At 48.6% G+C, this 24,689-nt stretch overlaps 1 protein-coding gene and 1 long non-coding RNA gene across 4 annotated transcripts in view; one reads left to right on the forward strand and one right to left on the reverse strand.

Annotated features, from left to right (window-relative positions):
- Window positions 1-24,689, forward strand: part of LOC127477212 (uncharacterized) — a 629,249-nt gene that overhangs the window by 396,116 nt on the left and 208,444 nt on the right. The window lies entirely within an intron of this gene.
- The window catches only part of FAM53B (family with sequence similarity 53 member B), a 47,366-nt gene that overhangs the window by 8,584 nt on the left and 14,093 nt on the right, over window positions 1-24,689 (reverse strand). Inside the window, exons 1-4 of one of the 3 annotated variants that reach the window (XM_051801201.1) lie at window positions 20,711-20,794; window positions 20,450-20,624; window positions 17,543-17,594; window positions 9,014-9,738 (exon numbers count right to left, since the gene is read on the reverse strand). In XM_051801201.1, coding sequence (XP_051657161.1) covers window positions 9,014-9,738; window positions 17,543-17,582 — 765 coding nt within the window. In that variant the 5' untranslated portion in view covers window positions 17,583-17,594; window positions 20,450-20,624; window positions 20,711-20,794. Of the gene's footprint in view, window positions 1-3,447; window positions 4,522-9,013; window positions 9,739-17,542; window positions 17,595-20,449; window positions 20,625-20,710; window positions 20,944-24,689 lie in introns of those variants that run through there. The other 2 variants (XM_051801202.1, XM_051801200.1) reach the window with 2 other exon arrangements.

The raw sequence follows: 24,689 nt of genomic DNA on the forward strand, positions 1-24,689 counted from the left end.
AGAGCCCAGTGGGGATGGTGGTAGCGGGCCCGGGATGCTCTGTTGATGATGCTGTTGCACTGCCATGGATTTAAGTGGAGTGGTTCTGGCATGAGCAAGGGTGACCCTGAACCTGGTTCACCCCCAGAGATGGCAAAACTTCAGGATTTGGAGTGACTCATCTTTGGGGAAATTCAGTGGTGTTGGTAGTTCGACTCATCCCAAGTTAGGATGAAACATCACTAATACAAATTTTTAAATTTTTTTAACCACATTTGTTGAGAACCTCAGCCCTATTCCATTTTCATACTATTCACATAATTTCCAGCATAAAAGTAATATTTCTATTATGCCACTGCAGTCTCACTTCAAGCCCAAAACCTCCAGTGCCTAAATGATAAGGCAAGACCTTATGAAAATCATAACCAAACTTCATGTCACTGTTGCAGCAGCACCAAAAAAGGACTATCAGCAAGTAAAGGGATGAAATAATGTTGTAGATGACTATAAACCCAGAGTTTATGGAAAGGAGGTACTGTGGTATGTAAACCTGGGACATCAAACACAAGGTAGAAGGTGCAGGGGGGCACCTAATCCCAAATAATTCCTGTGCCAGCATTGCCTCCCACAACACACCTAGGGCAGGCTTAGCCTGCAGTGACTGATTTCAGGTGATAGAGGCTGCCTGCTTTTCCCCAGGTATTAAATTAATGTCAGGTTGGATTAAAAATGCAAGGGGAGTGAGGAATCTGGAGTCATGCACCTGTCCATGCTCCCAGGGCACCTGCACCCACTGTCTCATTCAGGACCTGGTATCCTGCAAATCCAGTGCAGACCCAAAATACACCTCACTTTTCTGACACAGTCTCCACTTTGGGCTGACTCTGAGCACTTTTCTCTTGAAAGGAAAAATGAAGTGCCCTTATTTATCTATCTTTCTATCTGTCTATCTATCTATCTATCTATCTATCTATCTATCTATCTATCTAACTTTTATTATTATTATTATTATTATTATTATTATTATTATTATTATTATTATTATTATTATTATTATTATTATTATTTATTTAGAACCTGAAATGCTTTGTGTTCCTGAGACACCTTGATAAGAGTTTTGCAAGGCAAGAGGTTCCCAAATAACTGCTCTGATCATCACTACTGAAACTTTGCATTGAAAATATATTTTCTCAAACTCACCAGCTGCTCGGGAGGTCACAGTCACAATTCCCTGTGCCCAGAAGAGCCATTCCCAGAACTGCACTGGGCTTAGCCATGAATCCAAAATCTGCACCCTGCTCCAGCCTTTGAATGCCTCCAAAATCCTCTGGCAGAAGATGTGATCAATGAAGCATCTTTGAGGGGAGAAAAACCCAACCATCATCTGCAAATCCTGCCACCACCCCATCCACCTGAGCTTTGGGGGGGAGCAGCGAGCCTGGAAATCTCCTGGAGTGCTGGGTTTTGTGTGTGTTTTTTTTTTTTTTTAAACCAGCATGAAAAATTACTTTTGGCTTTTTTGAGCCAAAATGCCACTTTGGAGCACACCAACTCCTTCAAGGATGAGTCTCTGTGATTTCTAAAAGCTGTTCTTTGGGGTCATGCAGTGTATGAGCCCGGGGGCTGGAGGGTTAAACAGCATGTGGTGAATCAGATGTGCATCCTTGGGATACAATTGGGTTTTGTCTGTGATTGGGACAGACACTGTCAAGCTTTGTTTGTGTTCCCAGCCCTGTCCTCCCATGTGAGTGCAAATGGCAGTGCAACATCCAAGCCCACATCCTTGGAACTCATGGTGGGATAGAACTGGGAGCAGGGGATGCAGCCAGGAACAGGGGATGGAATGGGATGGAACTGGGAGAGACCTTAGAGCACCTTCCAGTATCTACATGGGCTACAAGAGAGCAGGAAAGGGACTTTTGACAAGGGCATGGAGCTACAGGACAAGGGAGAATGGCTTCAGACTGTCAGAGAGCAGGGTTAGATGGGATATTAGGTGGAAATTGTGAGGGTGGTGAGGCCCTGGCACAGGTTGCCCAGAGAAGCTGTGGCTGCCCCATCCCTGGAAGTGGCCAAGGCCAGGTTGGACGGGGCTTGGAGCAACCTGGGATAGTGGAAGGTGTCCCTGCCCATGGCAGGGGGTGGGACTGGATCTTTAAGATCCCTTCCCCCCCAAACCATTACGTGGTTCTATGGTTCTATGTCAGCAACATGGGCTTGCACCAGCAGCAACCTCAGCAAGTACAGATTGATCTACACTCTCTCAATGGACACCAGCTGAGGCAAGGTTTGCTATATTTCAGTAGTTGTGAAGAACTGTTTGTCAAAGGTATAGAGAGGGGACAAACCCATGAACAGTTTGTGCCAGGAGCAAACATCATTATGGACTTCCAATACTGAGTTTTTTCAGCTACTTGTGTATTTAAGTAAAAAAATACCAGGGCAATGAAAAGATGGCAGCATGTGCAACAGTCTGGCCAGAGTTAAAACCAGCCAGCCTTCGAGGTCCTCTCTGCCCTCTGAACCAAGTCAGATCCTTTTGATCCTGAACCGAAGGCTTTTTCCCACCAGGCCACAAACTGACCTTTGGAGACTCTCGTTCCTGTTTATTTAAAAAACACTGGGGCTTGGAAGCTGGAATCTGTCTCAAAAGTTACATCAATAGCAAACTATTTCCTGGGATACGTCTGGAATTTAAAACCTCCAGTTTTTCGCCTATCACTACATTTGGCAATATTTGTCACCGGCTCAAGTGGGTGCTGACGCCAACCAAGATCACTGTCACCCCTCCTGCCCTGCCAGCAAGCCTGAAAGGTGCCAAGATTTAAACAAAAAGTCTTCTTAGGTGAAAATGTAGAGAATTTTACCCCTCAAGGAAAGTGCTGGATGCTCAGAGCCCCCTTTTTCCATCCTGCAGTTTAAACTTCTTCCCACTCAGTGTCAAGACCTCAGCTTTGGGAGTGTATGAGCTCCTTCATGCACAGATCCTCATGGAAACTGTCCTTATTCCTCAGTTTGGAAGGGAGAACAAGGGGGGTGGCCAGCCAGGCTCCCAACCATTGTGAGCATTACACGCTCCACTGTGTGTGGAGATCCTCTGGATCTCCAGCCCAGACTGGAGCTGATTTTAATCCCGAAAATCACAAGCACCACACATCTTCATTTCAGGGGGATGCTCCTGTGATTCCTGGCGACTCCATCCTGTGAAGGCACATGTTCCCTGCAGGACAGTGAGGTCACCCTGTGAATGGCTCTGTCTGTCCATGGCAGCCAGGGAGCAACGTGAATAGTCCCATTGTAGCCGGTGCCCTTCCCACAACAGGCGTCTGTCAGGCACAAAGTCTTCCCTATCAGGCACACCCAGTGCTTCATCCTCACCATGTCCTCAGCTGGCGTCCACTGCTGCCAGCACCCTCTCATCCATCCATCCATCCATCCATCCATCCACCCATCCATCCATCCCTCACAGCCCACCACAGGGACGAATCTATTTACGGTGAACTCATAACCACGGGATGCTCTCCATAACCCAAGGAGATGCAGGGGAATATTGTATTTTAATTGCCTTATTTATTCTAAAGCAACTTTCTGTTCTATATACTATAAGACATTATATAATACAGAGCTTCGCAGAGGAGAAGTACTTTGCCAGTTGCCTGGGAGTTCTTGGTGTTCATGGGTACAACCTCTGTAGAAAATTAAATAGATACAGAGAAAACTCAGGAGGAAAAGACCAGTAGTACAGTATTTGTTACGAGGTGTAGCTCTTCAAATTGCAACTGCTTTCGAAGGCTCACAGAGAAGCCAAAGCCTTGTAGTGCCATCAGAAATGGGGCACAAGTGCCATCCCTAAATCTTCATTTACTACCAGCATACAGATCCCAAACAGGGCACTTACAGCTGGGAGGAGCCAATATATCTCCCCACGTCTGGCAATTACTGCCAGTAGTGCTATGCTTTACATTCCACAGAGATGTTTTCTGCCTTTCTTTTCATGGAAAGTTGTAGTCTCAAACACTGCAAGACCATCCTCCATTTCCAGCCAGGGCTACTCCTGTTTGGGGTTAGTGTTGGAGGGAACATGGTTGGGGTTGAACAAATATCTATATCTATATATATCTATGTTTATAGATATAGATATATCATAGAAAAATAGAATGGTTTGTTTGGAAGGGATCCTAAATCTATCGAGTTCCAACCTGCTGCCATGGGCAGGGACACCTTCCACTAGACCAGGTTGCTCCAAGCCCTGTCCAACCAGGCCTTGAACCCTAAACACATACATTTCTATATATATATATAAATATAAATGGTCCATTTGAAAAGCACACCCGTATAAAGGATAGCTGTGTTTAGAACTGTGTTAACACGAATTAAAATCTCTCAGTGACGATCCCATCAAAATTTTAGAAGGCAGGAAGCAGAATGGGGAAGAGATAGCGCGGGCTCGCGTCGCCGCAGCCGGGGACGATTCCAAACTCCCATTCCGGGCGGCCGCCGGTGTGACAGACATGTTGTGTCTCCCGTGCAGCTCCCGGGAGCCTGTGTGAAGGAACACAATCTGCTCAGCCAGCACACGCCAACATCAGGGCCGGCCCATGGCTCGGCTTCCCGGAGATGACTCAGACAAGCCACCAAAGCCAGTGTTTGCGCTGCCACGAGGCGTTTCAGCACAGGGCACCCCGGATCCCGGGAAACGTTGACACGGAGATGTCACAAAGTAGCAGATGTGGAGGTGAGAGATATCAAGTCCCTTTGGAGAGGAATTGCACCGGATCATGGGAGAGGAAAAGCACGAGAGGGTCTCACTGCCACGCAGCATCCCAGGCAGAGTTTGCTTTTATTTTAGAAAATCTGTTTTTATCACCTAGTACCCTGAGATGCTTTTCCTTGTGCCTTGCAAAGGCTGAAACCACCCATTCCTGTCAAAATCAGCTCAGCCTGAAGAACACGTGGGGTCTAAGCCACCTCCCATCACCTTTGCGACATTTCTCATCTCTTGTATATTTTAGGTGCACCCACATCAGGAAAAGAAAGCCAGGTCTTTGAGAAACCTCCCAACTGGTGGAAAAACCTGATTCCAGACATTTCTGATCACAGCCTGCTGGTACAGACATGGTCCCTGGAGCTGTGAGACGGAGAGCACTGTGTCTAGGAAGGAGAGCTTGCTGTAAGGAGATTAATTAACACGCTGTCAGGGCAACTGCCAGGATCTCGGAGGTGGGATGTTGTCCTCTTTGGGCTTGTGCTTTATGTGGAAAGAGGGAATAAAAGCTGAGATTGGAAAAGAAGCCCAAGCCCTACACTGAAATGGGAGGATGGCTGATGTCCTCATGTTAAGGAGGTCAGAGATTGCAGGCCAGGCACCCAAACTCTCCTTGATTGGGGTGACGAAGAGAAACCAGCTTCTTCACACCTCACCTGCCTCCAGACATGGGATAATTAAATGACACATCACCATCACACACGCACCTGAGTGTGACCTGCCAGGTTCATACCCAGTTCAGAAGCAAAGAGGCACAAAGCAGAGTGTTGGCATGCATTTAAAAAGAGCAGAAGGATTGCTGTGGTGCTGTGGCTTTTAAAAATTGTTGCTATTTCAATGACAACCATGTTCATGGTTTGGTTTCTGCCTGAAGTTGAAGCCTGCCTGGTTTGGTGCCACATGAGTAAGTAATAAGGGGAGGGATGTGGGCTCACCTCCCCTCTCTGAGCTATGGGAATTGCAGACAGAAAAGACACAACCAGGATTCTGAGGAATTAAAGGCAATGTTTTCCCAACTATTTTCCCTCCCAGCTTAACTTTAACATTTAGGTCTCTTTCTTAATTAGCCCAGTTATGTGGCCATGTAATTGCTTCCAGGAGCGGCTCCCTTCCCTCCTGCCTGGCCTAAATATCCCTCCTGGTATGAAGAAAACATTTCTTTCAGGTCAAATTATTTTTATTTTGATTATGGTACGGGGTTTGAGGCCTATAAACACATGTGGTCACCAGCACAAGCAGAAAATTAACCGATCCCCTGCCAGAGCCAGATGCTGATCCAGCACCCGGCACCCCAGGGCTCAGTCCCCAGCTCTGCTTTTAGCACGCAGGGAATTCATGGTATGCCCTGTGCCTCAGTTTCCCATCTGTAAAGAGAATGATCTGGACATTTTGGTTTTCCTTTGCTTTGGATCCTGAAGACCATTGCACACAAGGCATTTCTACACTGTATAAAGCCAGATTTGAGCACATGTGCAGTCATGCAGACACCTTGCCATTATTTCAGCTCTTTCTCTGAAATCACCCAACTTTCCAGTCTCCTGGAGTGGACACATTAAAAGCAGCCTGGGAAGGTCCCCAAAACTGCAGGGTTTTCTTGAGCACACTTATCCCTGTCTCCTGCATGAGGAATTAGTTGGTTTTCCCGGCATTCCCGTGCCGGGGAGGGCTCTGACCGTGCCCCACCAAAGGCAAGAATGCTCACCATGACTTGCCTCATCGTGCTCGTCCCTCTGTGCCAGTCCTCCCACGCGGGGAGCAGCCTGCCAGCGCTGCTTTCCACAACCCAACAGCTCTGAAAACCCCGGCCCTTGCACAGCTCCCGGCCTTGCTTTCTTCCCTCTCTGCTCCAGCCCTGCTGCCCCAAACCCAGCAGCACATCCATGCCTTGGGGATTCACCCACTGCCAGGGCACCCGAGCCCGGCTGGGTTTCCTGTCTGGAAACTGAGAATGCTCCGTGGGACCTGCTTGGACTGGATCCCAGCGGTGGAGTTCCTTAGTGACACTGTTGTTGGTTGTTGGTTGTAGCAACCGCCGGGCATTCGGCACCAGCCACCCAGCCTGGATCAGCGGGAAAGGAGGAGGTGGGAAGGGGGGTGCCCACTGACACTGGGGGAGATGCTGCTCCAGGCAATCCCTTCTCTGTTCCTATAGCACTCATCTCTTGCAGTGTGGAGCTTCCAGACCCTTTCCTTGTGTCGTTTCTTGCAGAGGATGAACCACCCCAATGCTGAGCAACGCCGAGTGCTCAGGGATTGCTTTCTCACTTTGGATATTTTGATATATCCAAAGTGTGGAGGACAGCAGCCAGAGAAAACACAGCTATTCCTCAAGATGAAGGTTTTCCAGGAACATGGACTGAGCTGCTTTTGGAAGTACAAGTGATTAGATTTTTGTCATCCTTGGATCACCTGCCCATGTCAGAGGCTGTCCAAATTATAAATGTGTGCCTGGGCCCAGAATCCACTGCAGGGAAAGGGAAGCTCCTGCTGACTTGCAAGATATCCCTGACCAAGACCTTTGTTTCCTAGCCAACAAACTGTCCCTCTGGACTAATGGGCTGGAGAAACTGGCTTTGCCCCACATCATCTTCAGAGGGCAGGGAAGTTCAGTGCCCAGCCAGAGTCTGGACACTCTCCTTCTCCCCTGACCATACCAGAGAACCACAGAATGATTTGGGTTGGAAAAGACATGAAAGATCATCTCATTCCACCCTGCTGCCATGGGCAGGGACAGCTTCCACCAGCCCAGGTTGCTCCAAGCCCTGTCCAACCTGGCCTTGGACACTTCCAAGGAGGTGAAACGACATGTGCCTTCTTGTACAGAAGGAATTAGGAGGGGACAGTTGTGCTATTCCACCCTGTGGCTAGTAAAATACAGTAACACTTTTAAGTGGTTTTTACTGCCCATCCAGCTTATTATCTAATAAAATAAGCTTAGCATGTTAAATGTTGTTGCTGTGATTTATCAAAAGACAAGAGCAGTCCTTGTGTTATCCCCCTGCTATGACCCAAATGCAGGATTCCCTTGCCCTTTTTATCCTCTAAGCTCCTCTGGAGTAGGAAAAGCTTATCTCTTGCTCCAACACCACTGCACTCCTTCAAACACCCTCTGCTCTGCCAGGCACGAAAGACCATAAAATATCATGTTCTTGAAAGACCATAAAATATCTTGTTTTTGTAAGGAGAAAATGCACACACAGCAGTGGATGTCAACCACTGGGTATTTCCCAGCTGTTTCTCCATCCCACCTGCTGAATTGCTCCCAGCAGTTTTCCTGCAAACAACAAGGGGATGCCTTGCACCAGACAGGCTTTGCTGGCCCTAAAAAAAAGCATCAGGGCAGATGCTCCCGTCACAGTTGACTCTGGAATGAAGCATAGAAGGCAACCACATCGAACTGAAATCATGAGGGAAGTTTTCTGGCCAGCAGAAGGTGACAGCTCACCCTGGGAGGTGGCCAGGGTGCCCCTGCTCCCACAGTGGGAGCCCCGGGGTTTTCACACCCCTGTTATCTCCATCCCACACAGAGCTGGTGGTATCACTGGCTTCATGACTATAAATTACCTATGTGGGAAATGTCAAGTCATAAAACTGCAGGAAAAGAAACCTTATGAGTGTGAAATGGAAACGTTGCTCATGCTGTCCTTCAACGCAGCCTCTTGCTCTGTTTCTCACTAGAGCCCAGTCATTTGGTCCTGCAGGGAGAAGACTCAGGAGCAAAACGCTCCCTGATTTGTGCTTCAGATCTGTTATCTGGCTCTGCATGGCAGATTGAAGAGGGAGGTTGTGCTCTGTGTTTGGAACTGAAAATGAAACATGATAACATCTCCAGAGTGGAAAATTACAGAGGCTAGGAGCAAGTAAAGCCCGTAGCAGTAAGAATTAAGCTCCTGATGGAGCCAGGGCTGGGTGCCTTGGGGTGCTGCCTTCATCTCGCCATGGCAGGCCCAGGACTCCTCTCACCTGAACTCAAAACTGTGGGGTTTAACATATTCCTGCTTGAAACCTGTGCCAGCAGGAAACAACGACATGGTGGACTGGTTGTGCAAAAATCAGTGTAGAACAGAAATGCAGGAAAGAAGTCCATTTGGAAGGGAATGGATATTCTGCTCGGACAGAAGGATGTCTTTCCCTGTAACCCCTGCGTTACTCTGTGTGCCACAGACCCACCTTGGAGGATGCTAAAAGCTCTTTAGCAAAGCAGAGAACAGCTCTTTATGTCCCCTCGCTGCCGAGCCCCCTCGCAGGGACGGCCCCGCCGCCTCTTACCTGGGTCATCTTGGCGAGGTCCAGCGAGGGCCGTTGCTCCTGCACCTCCTCCGGTCTCCGCCGCTTGACTCCCACCTTTTTGTCGTTGAGGACGCAGGGCTGGGAGCGGCTCCGGGAGAGCCCCCCGGCACGGCGGCCCAGCTCCGGCGTGGAGGCGGGCGTGCTGCTGGCCGAGGGCGGGCCGTACTCCGAGCAGGAGAAGCGGTCGTGCGAGCAGGACAGGGACCTCTGGATGTCCACCCGCTCTCCCCCGTGCCCGCCAGCAGCTGTTTTCCTGGGCTGGCATCCCATCCGTCCGCCGAGGGCGGGATGCTCGGCGCAGAGCGGGTTGGAGCGGGAGGGCAGGCTGAAGCTGGAGCTCCTCTGCATGGTGGTGAAGCCGTTGGAGTAGCGCTGCACGCTGCCCCCGCTGTAGCACCGGCGCTTCTCCACCGGCGTCCACACCTTCGAGCCCAGGGGTCTCCACGAGGTCCCGCAGCCCGACATCTCGTCGGAAAAGGAGAGCGAGCGGCACTGGCGCTTGCTGGGGGGGGCCGAGGCGTTGCCGTGGGGGTCACTGAGGCTCAGGTCCTTGATCAGGTTGGTGACAGAGCAGGTGCTGGTCCCCTCCCTGGGCCAGCGCGGACCCTCCTCGCCCTTGTCCGACAAGCAGTCCCAGATGCTGGCGCCCGGCTGCTCGAGCTGAAGTGGACACTTCCTGCTGAGATCTCTCCATCTGTCATTTTCTGGTTCAGAAAGGAGGAAAACAAAAAAAAAAAACAAAAAAACAAACAACACACACGCACAGGCATTAGCGTTAATTAATTCTGCGTTTCGCTCTTCTATGTCCATAAACAAAAGAGTAGCATATGGGACGTTTTCCAGTACAAATTAATTAACTCTTGGAATATGGTTTTCTGAACTGCCAGCAGAGCAGGTTGTACAGGGTAGGTGGAGAGAGAGACAAAGTGACAATCCCAGCAGGAGCAAAACTGCTAGAAGAAGATGAAAACATGGCTTTGGATATTCCAGATTTCACTGGCTGAGGGGAATTCAGCAGTATAAAATGGTGTGGCCATCGGTTGTCTCTGTGCTAAATCACGTCTCAGATGTGGGCGGTTTGTCCTGGGTTCCACAACCAATAACTGCCCGAAAGGTTCACAGAAAACTGGAAGTGAAGAGTACAAACCTGGGGCAAGATAGACCCTGGAGGACAAAACACCAGAAAGGAGACGAGAGAGGTGTTGGGATGGTCCTAATAGAAAGGGGGGGGTCCCAATGGGCACTGATCTGCCTATCTGCCTGGCGTAGCACAGAAACCCCAACAAGGTCACCAGAGCCTACGAGAAACCAAAAGCCACCCCAAGACCCATCGAGCTGTCCTGCTCTCATCCACTGCTAAAACAGCGTTGCTCCAACGAAACCAACTTATCCCCACTAAGGCTCTGAGCATCTCTCCCAAACTGAGCCCAAGACAGTGTCAAACAGAAGCCATGCAAGACGTTGTTCTTAGGTCCCTGTTTTGAGGTTTATCATCCATCTTCCCTTCATTCCTCAAAATCTCTGGTCACCTGGGTGCTCTGACCCAGGTGCCCCCCTGTCCAGTTACCCCATGGAGCAGGAAGGTGCTATGGACACTGGCTACCCACACTCTCCTACTCTGCTGCTGCAACCTGGGTTTAGCATCCCTTTGGGGTTGCCTTAAAGATCCCAGGTGTACCTAGCACAGCCAATTGTTTGCATTTCTCTAAGAAACAAAAGGCTGAGCATTTATTTAAAGGAACAAACTGCTTAATAGGGTCACCATTTAAAAAAACCCACTTATTTTATTCCTCTCATACATAGACTTATTTATTTATTCCTCTCTATTTCATTCATCCTATTTACAGGGGAATTTGTTCCTCATGCAAATTTGACTTTATTAATATCTTTCAGTGCAGCACAGCAAAAGATGGTGGTGACCTGTTGCATGGTTTCAGGGTCAGCATAAAGATATTCCTTTCATCAGGTGGGTTTTGCAGTGCCTGGGTAAAGCTCCAAGAAACCTGGACCTCCAAAGTCTGCAGGCTGAGATGTATAGGGCTGCAGGCAGCTTCATGGAGGAAGACTGCAAACATGGTTACAGCTGTATTCAGAAATCATAGAATCATAGAATAGAATCATAGAAACACAGAATTGTTTAGGTTGGAAAAGCTCTCCAAGGTCATTTAGCCCAACCATTCCCCCATCACTGCCAAGGGCACCAAGTGGACCCAAGTGCCACATCTACATGGCTTTTAAATCCCTCCAGGGATGAGGACTCCACCAATGCCCTGGACAACCCTTTCCATGAAGAAATTTTCCCTAATATCCAATCTATACCTTCCCTGGTGCAACATGAGGGTGTTTCTTCTTGTTCTGTCACTTGTTACCTGGGAGATGAGACCGACCTCCACTTGGCTACACCCTCGTTTCAGTTAATTATTGAGAGTGAGAAGGTCCCCCTTGAACCTCCTTTTCTCCAGGCTGAACCCCCCCCAGCTCCCTCAGCCGCTCCTGGTGCTCCAGCCCCTTCCCCAGCTTCCCACCAATGACCATGCCAAAGAGAGGATCAAGGATGATGATCTCATTCCCACACACGTCCCGCTGACAACAAAAGAAGAAAGCAAAGCACTGCCAAGGCTGGGCTGCCCTGCCTGGGCTGCTCAGGCGGACAGGGCTCTCTGCAGATACACCACTGACGCTCAACAGGAAAACCATGGTAGGACAACCCCGCCGGCTGCTGCAATGGAAAAAAGTCATCACCCAACAGACTTTCACCGGTGCCTGTTTTTGTCGTCGGCTGCTGCAAACAGAGGCCAACCGTGCCAGCCAACCGTCACTGCCAAGTTTCACATGATTGTATCTGAGCCATGCAATATTTTTGGGGGGTTTTTGGGTATTTCCACTCAGGCAACCGAAGGATGAATTCAAAGCCGTACCCAGCCCGCAGCTGCAGGTACCAGCCTGGTAGGGAAGATGCAGCGGTAGGGAGTGCTTTCAACAAAGGTTTCAAGTCAGGAGGTCAGATTTGGGGCCCCTTACACCACTCTTGGCCAACTTTCCCATTTCTCCCTGCCTCCAGCTCCAGCCACAAACAGCCTGGCTCTGCCCGCAATAACCGCATGGCATTTCAACTGCTGCTCTCCTCATTTTAATAAACACAATGAAAAGTGAGAAATGTGTGCTAAACAACTTCATCTATGTTTAGATCTTTATTATTTTTCCTCTGTATTATGCTGCCAGCTGAGAGGTTTCTTAGGTCAGGTCAGCAGACAAAAGAAACAGAAATAGAAGCCGATTTTTCATGGCAAGCTGCCACGATCCTCTGGCCGGAGACTGTACAAAGGGCCTTGGTGAGGAGGATACGGGACACCTTCCTCTTTCACCCCTGCTTCAGCACAAACAGCTATAAATCTTCCAAACCTTGTAAAGAAAATGGTAATAGCACCACTATCCCCAGCCCCCAGCTTGGGGCAATTTGCTTTTCCCCTTGCACCATGAGAGCTGGCACAGCCTGGCCCCCCCAGTCCCATGGACATCACTGACCAGTCCCAAAGTGGCAAATATTCCAGAAAATGGGTTTTCAGTGCAAACAGAAAGCAGGTTTCACTGAAAGAGTTTGAAAATTGGGTAATCTGAGGGCTGAAGGTGTAATTAAAGAACTCTGGAAAGCCTTATTGAGGAAAAGCAGCTGGTTTTCTGCTCAAATTTTTAAGAGTAAGATTCCCATCCTGCGCACACTGATAACAATAATTGCACTGGAGCCATTAATTCTACTGCAGTTAAACATGTATTAATTTTCTTAAATTACAAACCTCAGCCTGGTTTACCCTGAGGCAGTAATTTGTTCCAGGATAAAACCCACCATAAGAATCCCTTGATTTGCAAGTGAGATGTTTCACTGGGAAGCTCTCCTCTGCCTATTGGAAAATGACAGGGCAACCAGAGCACAGTGTAAGTGCGACTCGAGGGACTCCCCCCCTGCTTAAACAGGTCCTTCTTGGCTGTTAGTGCCTTGGATGAAACAGCACCTTACTTCTGGATTTTGACTTAAAACTGCAAAAACAAACACTAACACCTCAGCAACATCCACCTGTTCTCTCATGCAACCCGCACCGCAACAAACGAAGCCAGGGGTCCGGGGCACGAGGCACTCATGGGCTCGAGTCACATCCCGAAATCAAGGAGATGAGTGTTGTCCTCCACACAGCCCCCACAGAGAGCAGGATCCATCCTCAGAGCATCGCAGCCAGGCTTCCAAATGCTGAGCTCCAGGTTTTGCAGGAGCAGCTCATGGACACGTCGGGCACTTTGCAGCTCCAGGACAGCCCCAGGCTTTTTAAATGCTCCTCTGGTGACACCAAGTAAATTTTAATGACCACTCTCATAACCACAGAGAAGGGTGTAAAACCAAAACGCTGACACAACTTTAACTACAGCGACACAAATGTGCTGCTATAATATTTTTACAGTTCTTTTTTATACATAATGCATGATCCTTCTGCTCAAGTCTCCTCTACGTTCTTTTCCCGTGAAATAATTTACATTAATACATAATTTATTACAGCAACTTGTAAAGCAATTAGGGGTTTCAATCAATTTTTCTTATCCTTTTTGGCAGATAAATTCTGTTTGGATCTTAACCCAAACATTTCTCTCCACACAGGTGTGCATCCAATTCCCTTTTTTCACATGCTGTTCAGGTTGGATTTTGGTCTCACAATCCCCATGCACGGTGGAAAGGCAGCCTACATTTTCCACTGCCCCCTGTTTACGTTCAAGAGATAATTTCTAAATGTGGAACACATTTAATGGCTGTAATTAGCTGATGGCAGTGCCATAGAGCCTTCCCAGTGCAGAAATAAGAGGAAAATATGATGCACAGACTGTGCTTCAATGGGAAATGAAAACAACGGCCCCAAAATCTACTCTGGAGAATAAACACACCTGTGGGCTGCAGGTTGCTCATGCCAACAGCCTGCATGGGGGAGGGAAATTCCCCACCTTGATGGCAAAACGTGCCCTGTTCTTCAATGTAATTCTCTGGTGAGGTCTCCCCGCTCCAGCTACACCTCACCAGAATTCCTTGTGTGGCTTTTTCTCTTTGTGGGTTGCCTGTGCTTGAACATGCATCAAGATGCTGCTCTGCACTGAAGGCCTTTCCAAAATAATACCCCAAAATTCCAGGAAAGCCTGGTTCAGCAATAGGAGACATGCAAGCCCAGTAAGTGCTTTCAGGATGCAACTAAGGGGCATCATGTCCATGAAGGGGTTCAAAGGTTGGATTTGATCTTGGAGGACTTTTCCAGCCCTAAGGATTCCATGAGTTGGCTTTTCTTCTGTTTTCTTGGCTTTCTTCTGTCGCCCACACAGGGTGAAAAACCACTTCCAAGTGAGAGGTGTGCAACAGTGAACCCAAGGCTGCAACCCCTGGCACACTTGGAACGATGGTGTTGCCAAATGGTGCTGGTGGAGAAGAGTCCCAAAGGACAGACAAGCTGACCTGTGTGCTTCATCCATCACCCCACTCTGCCACAGTGCCCTGCAAGGACAAATTCTGAGTGTGCTCTCCCAGGGAAAAAGGAAATGATGGTTACTTTGAGGAGCACTTCACAGCAGATGTATTCAGGATCTGTCCCCAATGGGTTCAAACCCATCCTCCTCCTCCTCCCTTTTACAACCAGGCCTGTGCACGTGATGCCACTCTAGGACTCTGATCCTGCAGCCACAGCGACTGCATGAGCAAGCACCTTGTCACAGCCTTAATAAAACCCTGCCTGCAGCTCACCTCAAAGATAATTTCTTGCTTACACAGAAAACAGGAGGCCACAGCTGTCAGCACACGCCCACTGAGCTTCCCTTACAAGGCCAGGTTGGACAGGGCTTGGAGACACCTGGTCTAGTAGAAGGTGTCCCTGCCCGTGGCAGGGGGGGATGGAATGAGATGGTCTTTAATGTCCCTTCCAACCCAAACCAGTCAGTGATTCTGTGATACATGACTGGACTAGTGCAACCTCTGGTGCTACCAACTTGGAGGCTGAGTACTTCTTACATATCTTCCAGGGAAAAGTCAGTCAATGCTGCCAATGCCTTGTTAAGACATTGTAAATTTTCTTCTGTCATTCATGCAAAGACAGAAAAATTTCACTATAGGAAGTCAAAAATAGTAGAATTGCAGAATGGTTTGGGTTGGAAGACACCTTCAAGACCAACCAGTTCCACCCCCTGCCACAGACAGGGACACCTTCCACTAGCCCAGGTTGCTCCAAGACTCATCCAACTTGGCCTTGGACACTTCCAGGGATGGGGCAGCCACAGCTTCTCCGGGCAACCTGTGCCAGGGCCTCCCCACCCTAATGCCCCAACTTTCTAATATGTCACCTTCTTTCTCTAGCAGAGTCACCGATATATTCACTGCGAACATGCAATGGAGACAGCTGGGGAATGAAAGGGGAAAAAGGACAATTCTTACCCTCCCTGATGTTTCAAGGACCCACCAAGGAGAAGGGAAAACAGAAATTATTGAATTTATACCTTTAGGCATTTCACCTTTAATGTTTCTCCAGGCAAAGGACTATATAAAGATAACCCAATCTTTTTAGTAATTACTTCATCACACCAGCAGGGCTATTTCTCATAAATCTTAAAAATCAAAAGATTATTTAGGTCACCTTGAGAAGTGGATCTAACATTGCATCATCTAATATCAAGTCTTTAATAATGTTTACTCAATACATTGAGTTCTATTACAACCAATAATCCTTTTTCAAATTCTTGTGGTGTTTAGTACCTTACAAGGGAACTCCAGGGTTCAGATGATGCCCTCCCTGGCAGAGCATGTGCTTCCCTCTGGCCTGCTGCCCCCTGGTCACCAGGACCAGATATGAGCTGCCTTTCTGTCCAAAGCTGTCTCCACCAGAAAAGCACCAGGAAGACCCTGTTCTAAGATCCTCAGCCTTTTCTGGTTAAAACCCCAGAAAATTCAGCCAACCTCCCTCCAAACCCCCAGCATCTTACATGAGACTATGAGTCTCAGCCTCCCATTGGCTGTGCTACCAGTCCAAACTTCACTATGTTTATTTATCTCAGTGTTTTCCACCAACAGGGACTTGGCCCTTTGGCCTGAAATATTGCCCCAGTTTTGCATTTGGTGCTGTAATAACCATGGGGCTTATTTAAGAAATCAAGCAAGTTTTGATACTGGATTAGTCTGTGATCATGGCTCATGTTTGGAGGCATCAAGAACACTCAGGAAAGATGCCTGAAATTAAACTCAAGCCGACTAATGGCCTTTCATGTTGGAGAGAAACAGGCTCCTCTTGACTGGCATGGTGAAGACCATTACAGGGCAAGCTGAGGTCAAGGAGGTGACATTCAGTTCCCTCAGAAAGAGGATGATTTGGCAGACACAGAAGACCATCACAGCGCCAGGAAGATGCAGAAGGCTTTGTAGAAGCTCTTAAAGACAAACTGCTTTTCAATTAGGCAGAGACTCAACATATCTGTTGAAGAGCCTGCCAGTGCCACAGCACAAGACAAAACCATCTGATTTGGGTCCTTTGTTCCTCATTCATGTTTGACAGGCCGGAGAAAGGGAACAGGCTGTCTCCACCCTTTCTTGACTTTGATGCTTGTGATTTTCATCTGAAAAAAGAACCCAAATGCTCTCCATCTCCCCTGCACCCCCAACTGACCGGAGCTATCAGAGAGCTTGGGAGACATCTCCTGTCAATGCATGTGCCCGGCTCTCATTAACGCTAATGAGAGTTGTGTCCATGAAGAGAAGGGGCAGCCTCTTTGTAAAGTATTGGCTTTCACAGCAAGTAGCTTGGCTCAAACCTGACCTACAATTTTAATTGGGTTTTGAGACTTCGCCCAGTGTCTGGCTCCCCGCTACGAACGCCAAAGAGCTAAACCTAACAGCACATCCTCTGGCACTATCAGTTTTCAGGACCATCAACCAAGGCACAAATCCTCCATCAATTTTGGTGGCTGTTCAGCATAAAAATTGATAGCAAGCTCAACATAAAAGGCATCAAACATCCTGTATCGTGGTTACTGCCAACGGCAAAAGTAAGTCATTTTCCTTTGCTGTTTGAGGTCTGTCCAAACACTTTGTGCCAAGTGGTGGAACATTTTGGTGATAATAGTGTTATTTATTACTTGCATCGTGCAAACATTCAAGAGCCACGGTCATGGGTTGGGTACTCAAACGCAACCTCAGACCCCAAATGTTTATAATCTCTCTGTATGAGTTACTCTAAAAATAAGCAAATATATCAAAGGGGAGGGGAAAGGAGACAAGCAACTCCCTCAGCAATGGCAACAGGGTAGCTCTGGGGAGCAGAGTGGCACAGGCGTGATGGCCACCACCAGTGGGTGGTGGGGTGGGACAGGGTGCCCACCCCAGAGTCTGCAGGGCAGTGCTTTCTGGAGACATCCAGCTAGTCAGGACATCTTCCCGCCCATCGCTATGAGGAAGCGGGAGCAGAGGTGGAGTAAATACAGACAGAAGTTTCTGTTACTTACCCATCACGCCACAAGAGAAGAGGGTAGGTCCTTGACTCATCTTTGGAGTGTGCTGCAAACAACCAGAAAAACTATTCACTTCTCACAGACTCGACCTGGGCACCAGAAACCTCCCTGCCTCGGCAAAGCAGAGAGGAGAGCCTTGGGAGCCTGCCACAGTCTGGCTTTGACAGGACCAGGAGACAGACCCACTCACCTTCCCTCAACAAAATCAAACTTAATTGAACGCTGTGCAGAGTCGTTGTCAAGGCCTGAGCTTGCAGATCATGGGTCCTGCAGTTAGTCCTTACCCATGGGAATAGCTGCAGAGAGGTCCCCACTCCCGGGACCCAAAACACCGGAAAGTGGGAGCTGCAGCTTAGTGGTAATTCTGGATTAGGCAAGAAAGCAGCAGCAGTGGTATCTGAACCACATCCAAGCCCATTAAGGCCCCCCTGTCTAGGTACAAAGCAGCCATTTAGTTTTTTTAAACATATAATGTGTTTCTAAGGCAAGGCGGTCTCACCTCAGCATTTCTGGGGAGTCTGCACTTGGATTGTGCTGATTTGCACTAAAAATAGGGAAAAGTGCCACTATATGGGTACAAAATAATCCCAGTTGCTTTTTACACTCTTTTTTCTTTCCCCAAGAATTTTCCTCTTGACAGCATAAGAGACACCATCAGACTTCTAAAAATGAGCATGGATGGTTTTACATATAATAAATCAATATGTCATCTGCAGCTGCATGCCATTTCAGCTATGCCTGCAAAAACACACTTTCGCACTAATTGTTCTTTTATTACCCCTAAAAATATCCATATTCTGGCTTCTGAAGTGTCTACCCTGGCAACACCACGCCATCTGACCGAGGCTTTACATCATCTGAGGGGAGCACCAGCACGGCCTCCACGTTCATCTGCGCTGCCATAATTGTGTTTTATCTGGCATCAGGCCACTGCATTCACACCTCCTCTCCTGATCCAGGTTTTACACGTTGCCTGCTCTCATAACCATGGAATCACAGAATGGAAGGGAGCTTAAAGACCATTTAGTTCCAACCCCCTGCCATGGGCAGGACCTTCCACTATCCCAGGTTGCTCCAAGCCCCGTCCGACCTGGACTTGAACACTTCCAGGGATGGGGCAGCCACAGCTTCTCTGGGCAACCTGTGCCAGTGTCTCCAGTGCATGATGAGGATCATCATCATCATCATCATCATAATAGTGTACCAAATGATGGCACCTGTCTGTACAGAGCAATCCAATAAAGGATCCCACTTCATATACAGAATGCTGTAAATATTGAATATAGAGGGATGTGAAGGCAGAAAGCAACTATGAGGTGTTAGATGTGGGGAAGGGAAATGACAGTCAGTCACCTTCTTTGGAGCATGTGCCACTTTTCTAGGTGCAGTAAGGATATCTCTATCTGCCAGGCCCCACTTTAGGAAGTGGCAGGCAGAATTAATCAGGGGTTAGAGAGGACAGGCAGCTGTCTCCAAAGAGTGGCCAAAGTGGAGCAAAGGTGGAAGTGGGACAAGTCCCAGAGAAGGCAGTGGCTGTGCCAGAGCACATTTGTGTGCCAGCCTCAGAGACCAGCCACTGTCTGCAAATACAGGAGGGAGAAGAATACAACATGTGTCCCATATTGAGTATAATTACCATTTTGTAAGGATTTTGTGCTTATACCAAATCGGGCACTGAGCCAAATGAGCCCATTGGCTGCTGGCAGGGGTTATTGCCCCATTGCTCGGACATTTATTTCCTTTCAGTTTTGCTTTTTGGCCTTGCCCACAGAGCCAACGGAAAAACTCTTGCTTTCTTCGGTGGATCAGCCTTCCTGCATTAGTCTGCCACAATTTAACAGCTTGGGCAAACCAGCAACTCCAGCTGTGTACCCAGGACCATCACTGCAGTACCCACCCAGCCCCAGAGCTGCGAGAAGCGCTTGGCAAACACGGGAGGGCAGAGCTTCGTGTCCCAGCTCTGCATCTCTGCTGTCTGCCATCAGACAGCACAAGCACCCACCCCTTCTTGTAGGGAAGGAACTCTCATCTGCCTCTCTGCAGCCAGTTCCCCTGCCCACACACCTCCTGGGATACAACCAGCATCAGATGCTCATGCTCCCCCCTCACCACCCTGAGCAGCAGCCACAGGAGATGCTGCCTTCCCAGCAGGAGCTAACACTAGAACAAGGATAGTCTTTTAATATATCAAAATCCTTCCAAAATGTCACCCTTTTAAGGCAAGATTAAACACTGCCCCTGGCTTGCTCACCTTCTCCTCTGCTGTTCACTGCCAGGACAGACTGCCTTCCCCGGCACACTGTGCTAGCTGCTCGGGGAGCCCAGCTGGACAGCTTGTCATCCTCAGCAAACTGAGGCATTTATATTTCTTTTAGGCTCAAAATGCCCATTTATGGCTAATCCTGCCAGATGCTTCCTGCTGTGTTCCTGCATGTCCTTATCTGAGACTCTCAGTGCACCCTGCCCTTCGGTCTAATTTCTTCTCAGACCATGACCATCTCTCCAGGAGGACAGAGGAACAAGTGTCCACAACCAGCCTTGCTCTGGGCTCTCTCAGATGTCTCTCCATCACCCTGCACCTCTTCCTCCTGCCCCACTCCTGACCCCCATTTGCTCTGATCCTGCCTCCAGAGGTGTTGCCCCCTATTTGCCCCACCCTAGGTATGTTGAGCCCTACAGCCTTGTTCACCCATCCTTTAGTCTCTTTGTTGCCCCTCATTTGGGTTTTTGTTGTTGCCTGCTCCTTCAGTGTGGTTGGATTTGCATCTCTCCAGGCTCCCAGTGAAATTAAAAGTACCACAGCACTGCCCTTTGCCATCTCCCACTTAATCCTGCTCCCCACTTGCTCATCCTCCTATTAATGATGAACATCTGTTCGCTGTTGGGGAACCATCTTCTCACCTGTGTTATTCACAGCATTGATTTGTTTTTTTCCTACTGTTTATCCCACTGCATGCTTATTGAAATCCACATATGCAAAAGCCACAGCACTCCAATCATTTACTAATCACCTGCTCCTTGGATATTAATGCAGCTCGGTAGAAATCAGTGCTACAAACCACCTAAAGATCCAGCCCTGCAGCACAGAAAAAAATTATTATAAAGCTACAGCAAAGTTCTCAGCAGTATAATAGTTTTGAACACAGAATTCACAAATCTTACCAGCTCAGTCCTGCATGTTACGGAGTCAGCACCTTTGTTTTCCCGAGTTTTGGTTAAGATCATCACCATGGTAATGCAGTCCTGCCTCAGAGTCCATCAGGGTCCAGGTGAAGGGTGCTGGCAGCTGGGGTCTGCCAAAGCTCCTCTTTCAGTCCATGTTCCCCCGGGAAAGGCTGGGCCCCGCCGGCTCCTCGGGGGATGCACAGGGACAGCCTCGGAGCGTGGAAAACTCCCTGCACACAGAGAGAGAGAGCAACAGCCTTGAGGGACTTGCCTGGAGGGTGGATGCACTGGGCAAGGGGCAAGCACTGCCCAAAAAACACACTGGTGGCAGTCAGTCCTGAGGAGTGTTTATTTTAGGCTCTTAAAACGTTGTTGGTGTCCCTCTGCACCCCATCAGCACAGAGGCATTTAATGGGATGGGCACTTGCAGGAGCTGTGGGAAGCACACAAGGGACACACGTATTTCAGCCAAATAAATGAAGTTTCACTGAATTCTCCATTTAGAAAGGGAATTCATATCCCCTATATTGAAGATACTAAGACTTTGAAAGAAGGGCTCATTAAAGCCCTGGAGTTGATCTCACAGAAGCCCTTGCCATCACACCAGCTGGGAGCAGACATCCAGAAGAAAAAGCCTCTCCATCATCATTAAGGCTGTTAAATCCCCTGGATGCCCCCATCCCACACCAGTTACTTCCCAATTCCCAACCTCTGAAGAGCCCTTTAAGGAAAAAACAAGACAAAGAGTAACCTGCAAGGAAGGAGAAAGCTCCCTGCCCTGAAATCCTAAGAGCCACACCATGCCTCTTGACCCTTAACCTATTTCTTAGGTAGTTTTAGGTAGAAAAAGCTAAAGGCTGAACAACAGGGTGTGTCTATAAAGCTGAGTATAAAGACAGGCTCATACAGCACTGCCCAGCCCTGACCAAGAGCCCTGCCTCATCTCCTGGCATCCTCTCTGACAGACTGACTGCTGTGTAAAAGCAGACAGATTGCAATTCTAATCTGATTATCGAAATCAGCATTTTCCCCAAATCACTCCTCTAATCCCGTTTTGCTGCTTCTTGCTTTGCTGTTAATGCAAACAACCAAACCCACCACTGATCCAAAGGGCATAAAACACTGATCCTGTACCATCCAGTCAAAGCCAATTGCGATATTTAAGGACAACAGTCGAGAACGTGCTGCTAAGTATTAACCCTCATTCCAAACTGATATGGCTCCTCTTCCCAGCTCCTAAATCATCCTGGCCGTGTTTACTCGGATTAGAGCTTGTGGTGGTGTCAAGAGTAGCTCATTTAAAGGCCAGCTGGCTGGTAAAGAAAAATCACCTTCTATTCTTTTGTGAGGACAAAGTTCATTCGGAGTGCAAAGCCAAGATTGGGAATCAATACATTTTCCAAAGATTTACTGCTCCCAAGGGCACCTGATGCAGCCTCCAGCTTTTTATGAACATCAGTGGGCTAATAACATACAATTTACTGGTAACTTCATCATAAACCTCTGGGCAACCCAATGACCAGAGGAAAACTGTTAAATAAAAAAGTAAAACATTTCAGACTGTCAAAATGACACATACTTTGTGAGCCCAGTTCACATATTTATACTATGGATAGCCTGGGTTCATGTGAAGAGGGCACAAGTGTTGGAGTTGTCCATCCTGGAGGAAGAGGAGGCTCCAGGGAGAGCTGAGAGCCCCTTCCATGGCCTAAAGTGTCTCAAAGGGAGCTGGAGAAGGACTTTGGACAAGGACCTGGAGGGACAGGACAAGGGAGAATGACTTCCCACTGCCAGAGGGAAGGGTTAGATGGGATTTTGGGAAAAAATTCTTCCCTGTGAGGGTGGTGGGGCCATGGCACAGGTTGCCCAGAGAAGCTGTGGCTGCCCCATCCCTGGAAGTGTCCAAGGCCAGGTTGGACAGGGCTTGGAGCAACCGGGTCTCATGGAAAATGTCCCTGCAGTCTTCAAGGTCCCTTCCAACCCAAACTATTCTGTGATTTTTATCTATCACAGTCTTAGCTGTCCCTGATCCTGACATGGATTTAGGAATGCTGGCTGCAGTGCCAGACCCCCTGTGTCTGGGAGGACACCAGGGCCATTGCCAGCACCATACCAGCAAAGGGACTGAAGATCAAACAAACATTCAGAGCAGCGTGAAAGCAGTTAAGCACAGTTCCTCGTTCACCAGCTATGACTTCTCCGGGAATAATTACCTTTCCCTAAGGTAATGGTTAGTGCTGCTGCAGCAGACTGGGGCACACACGCAGGCGTGCGGCAGCCAGCAGGCAGGAGCAGCGGCAAGTACGGGTAGAGCCTCCTGCCCAAGCTGGCCAGGATGCAGCACACACCACCTCCCACCTCCCCTCTCCCTGCCCCACTGCATCTCCTGCAATTAACACAGCCCCAATGACACACAGCACAGCAAACTGCCTGCGAGCTGGCAGCCAACACCACACACACACCCCCAGCGCCGGGTCTGGGTGCGCTTGCAGGTATGAGCAATTTTAGCTACTGCTTGGTTGGGTTTGGAAATCACCCCCATGGACAGACTTCAACAAAAAGGAAAACTTTCCATGAAATGTGATCTCTGGCTCCCCATCCTGCCTCGCTGGGCTCCTGACCCAGCGTGGTCCTGCCCCATCATGTCCTCCTGATGCAAACAAGTGCCACGGGACAGAAACTGCAGAGCTGGGATGGGTCCTGCTGGTGCTGAGGAGGAAATTACTGTGTATTTATAGACTGGACGGTTTCACACACACACATGCTAATAAAAAGATACTCTTCAGGGACCATTAATTACTTTAAGAAATGTATTTCCTCACTTGCAATCAGATAAAGGAATTATCTTCATCCTGATGTCAAGGTTAAGTTCAGACTCGGGCCATGGCCACAGGAGCTGACATGATCTCCTGAGCTGTATGAAGTGCCCCTGAGAAGCACTAGTGTATGGAAGCCCCCAAATTTTAGCAAACCTTGCTTTTCCTTGGGTTTTCATTCAAAATACAGACCGAACAGAAGCCAGTGTGGTCTTTGCAGTTGCAGAGGTGGGAAGAAGTTTCTCCCAGAGCTGCTTCCTGGACAGTATCACAGTCACGAAGTGTTGGGCTTGGGAAAAAATTACACTGCAAAAAGAGTAATTCAGATGATCCAACTTTCATCCATGGGCTTGGAAGGTAAGGCTGGAGAACAAACATTCTCCTTACAAGGCACAAGCAAGGAGCACAGCCCTAGAGCTGCTCACAGGGGACAAACAACCCTTCCCTGCAGGGAGGTCCCACTTCCCATCCCACAACTGGTGTTACCACAGCAGATTCCAAGCACCAGTCACAGCCATGCCCTGTTCACCTGCTACACTGACCTGTATGGAAAAGACCTCAGGATTTAACAAACTGTCTGTCAGATGCACTGCCATGGTTAGAGGGAGCGTGAACAGTGACCAATAACGCATCCCCATACATCCTAGGAAAAATTTCCTCACAGAAACGGTTGTCCAGCCCTGGAAAAGGCTGTCCAGGGCAGTGGTGGAGTCCCCATCCCTAGAGGGATTTAGAAGACATGTCAATGCGGCACTTGGGGACATGGATTAGTGCTCGGCTTGGTAGTGCTGGTGAATTGTTGGACTTCACGATCTTGGAGGTCTTTTCCAAGCTTAACAATTCCCTGATTCCATGATCTGAGCCCCAGCAGTAACTCTTCATGAAGATGAATAAGGTCCAGCATCACACAGATTTCCACTTGCTGTGGGATCACCACCCTGCACACAGAAAACATTCAACCCCCATGGAGCTCCATAATCCATCTCCAGACACACACACTGACACAAAACCTGTTTACAGTGGGAAGGGCACACAGGAACGAGGAGCTGGAGCTGTATTTTGCATACTGATACACCTTGCCAGCACAACAGTGTGATCGCTGTCAGAATATAAATCACCTGCCCCAGATGGATTTTTAATGCTGCTCCAAGTCTCCAGAG

The sequence above is a fragment of the Manacus candei genome, unplaced genomic scaffold (genome assembly GCF_025592945.1).
Source record: "Manacus candei isolate 608988 ecotype Guabito, Panama unplaced genomic scaffold, ASM2559294v1 h1tg000050l, whole genome shotgun sequence".
In the NCBI taxonomy this organism is placed as follows: Eukaryota; Metazoa; Chordata; class Aves; order Passeriformes; family Pipridae; genus Manacus; species Manacus candei.